Source organism: Penaeus vannamei, unplaced genomic scaffold (assembly GCF_042767895.1).
Source record: "Penaeus vannamei isolate JL-2024 unplaced genomic scaffold, ASM4276789v1 unanchor4232, whole genome shotgun sequence".
NCBI classification, from domain to species: Eukaryota; Metazoa; Arthropoda; class Malacostraca; order Decapoda; family Penaeidae; genus Penaeus; species Penaeus vannamei.
In genome coordinates, this window is record NW_027217212.1 from 5,001 (window position 1) to 7,500 (window position 2,500).

General features: G+C 53.6%; 1 protein-coding gene across 1 annotated transcript in view; it reads right to left on the bottom strand.

Moving 5' to 3' along the window:
- Window positions 1-2,279: 2,279 nt before the first annotated feature.
- LOC138861300 (mucin-6-like) overlaps window positions 2,280-2,500 on the bottom strand; it is a 3,906-nt gene continuing 3,685 nt past the window's right edge. The window contains exon 3 of the mRNA XM_070120279.1: window positions 2,280-2,500. This exon is cut by the window's right edge and continues 155 nt beyond it. Within this exon, the coding sequence (XP_069976380.1) occupies window positions 2,280-2,500 (221 nt within the window).

Consider the following 2,500-nt stretch of genomic DNA (forward strand, 5'->3'; position numbering starts at 1 on the left):
GGAGGAAAAGGAGGAGGTGGTGGTGGTGGAGGAGGGAAAGGAGGAGGAGGGAGGTGGAGGAGGTGGTAGTGGTGGAGGAGGGAGGAGAAGGAGGAGGGAGGAGGTGGTGGAAGAGGAGGAGGAGGTTAGGGTGGTGGTGGGTGGGTGGTGGAGGAGAAGGAGGAGGAGGAGGAGGTGGTGGTGGAGGTGGTAGTGATGGAGGAGGAAGAGAAGGAGGAGGTGGAGGTGGTAGTGGTGGAGGAGGAGGAGGAGGAGAAGGAGTTGGTGATGGTGGAGGAGGAGGAGGTGGGGCGGAGGAGGTCAAGAGGAGGAAAAGGAGGTGCTAGAGGATGAGGTGGAGGTGGTGTTAGTGGTGATGGTAGAGGAGAGAAGGAAGAATAAGTGGAGATGGAGGTAAAGTTGGAGGAAGAGGAGGAGGAATAGGGAGTGGAGATGGAGGTAGAGGTGGAGGGAAGGAAGAAGAGAAGAATAGGAAGCAGTAGTGATGAAGAAGGGAAGACAGAAGGCAGTGATGAAGGTAGGTAGGATAGAGAAAGAGGGAAGAGGGAGGGAGAAAAGCACTAGGAAGAGAAAGAGGAAGGGGAGGAGGGGAGGAAGAGGAGGAAGAGGAGGAGGGGAGGAAGAGGAGGAAGAGGAGGAGGGGAGGAAGAGGAGGAGGGAAGGAAGAGGAGGAAAGGAGGAAGGGGAGGAAGAGGAGGAAGGGAGGAGGGGAGGAAAGAGGAGTAAGAGGAGGAAGAGGAGGGAGGGAGGAAGAGGAGGAAGGGAGGAGAGTGGAGGAGAGGAGGAATGGGAGGAGGAGGAGGAAGGGGAGGGAGAGGAGGGAGGGAGGAAGAGGAGGAAGAGGGGGAGGAAGAGGAGGAGGGGAGGAGGAGGAAGGAGGGGAGGAAGAGGAGGGAGGGAGGAAGAGGAGGAGGGGAGGGAAGAGGAGGAATGGGAGGGGAGGAAGACGAGGGGAGGAAGAGGAGGAGGGGAGGAAGAGGAGGAAGGGGGAGGAAGAGGAAGAGGAGGAGGAGAAGGAGGAAGGGGAGGGAGAGAGGAGGAGGGGAGGAGGAATGGGAGGAAGAGGAGGAGGGGAGGAAGAGGAGGAAGGGAGGAAGAGGAGGAAGAGGAGGAAGAGGAGTAAGGGAGGAAGAGAAGGAGGAGGAGGGAGGAATGGGAGGAAGAGGAGGAGGGAGGAAGAGGAGGAGGGGGAGGAAGAGGAGGAAGGGAGGAGAGGAGGAGGGGAGGAAGAGGAGGTAGGGGGGAATAGGAGGAAGGGGAGGAAGAGGAGTAAGAGGAGGAAGAGGAGGAGGGGAGGAAGAGGAGGAAGAGGAGGAAGAGGAGGAAGGGGAGGAGGAAGACGAAGGGGAGGAAGAGGAGGAATGGGAGGAAGAGGAGGAGAGGAGGAAGCACTATTGAGAGGTGATGTTGCGGAGAGGTGTCTGTGTTTGGGAAATGTCTAATACGTTGCTACGGCGTGTCCACATGCTCTTTGGCGCGAATGTTATGGACTTAAAAGTATACAGGCACAGAAACACGTACACACATATATAGACATGCGCGTTTACACACACACACACACACACACAAACACACACACACACACACACACACACACACACACACACACACACACACACACGCACGCACACACACACACACACACACACCAAAAAATGCGTGTGTGTGTTTGTGTGTGTGTTTAAGACCTCCAAACAATCGAATAAAATCTAGACACACACCAAAAAATGCGTGTGTTGTGTATGTGTGTGTGTGTGTGTGTGTGTGTGTGTGTGTGTGTGTGTGTGTGTGTGTGTGTGTGTGTGTGTGTGTGTGTGTGTGTGTGTGTGTGCGCGTGCGCGTGCGTGTGCGTTTAAGACCCCAAAACGACAGAATAAAAGAAAAGACAAAGAAAAAAAAATATCTCCCCGCGACCCCATTACGGGAAAACACACTGCTGACACGCTGGAAAAAAAAGAAAAAAAAAACCTTCCCTTTCCAACAATTACATGAATTGCGCAATCTAATTCAATTCCTGCAGCAAATTGAATATTGATCATTTCATCCCGCTGGTTAATTAAGTCAATCATTTTCGGCGACCCAAACTCTATGTTCATTCGATCAAGAAGAATGATTGGCTATTCGTCAGCTCTGTCCGAGAGATCAGGCGGCGGGCAGAAAACACGGTCTTGGGAACTGCGCGTCTGTCCGCTTTAATCGCTCTCGCTCTCTCTCCCCCGTTATCAATCTTTCCCTAACTCTCGCATTTAATGTCTCTTTTTTTCATTTCTCCTCTTTCGTCAAAGCGGTCGTTGTGGATGGTGTGTCGATGGTGAGTGGTCGTTGTGGATGGTGTGTCGATGGTGAGTGGTCGTTGTGGATGGTGTGTCGATGGTGAGTGGTCGTTGTGGATGGTGTGTCGATGGTGAGTGGTGGTGGCAACGGATGGTGTGTCGATGGTGAGTGGTCGTTGTGGATGGTGTCGATGGTGGTGGTCGTTGTGGATGGTGTGTCGATGGTG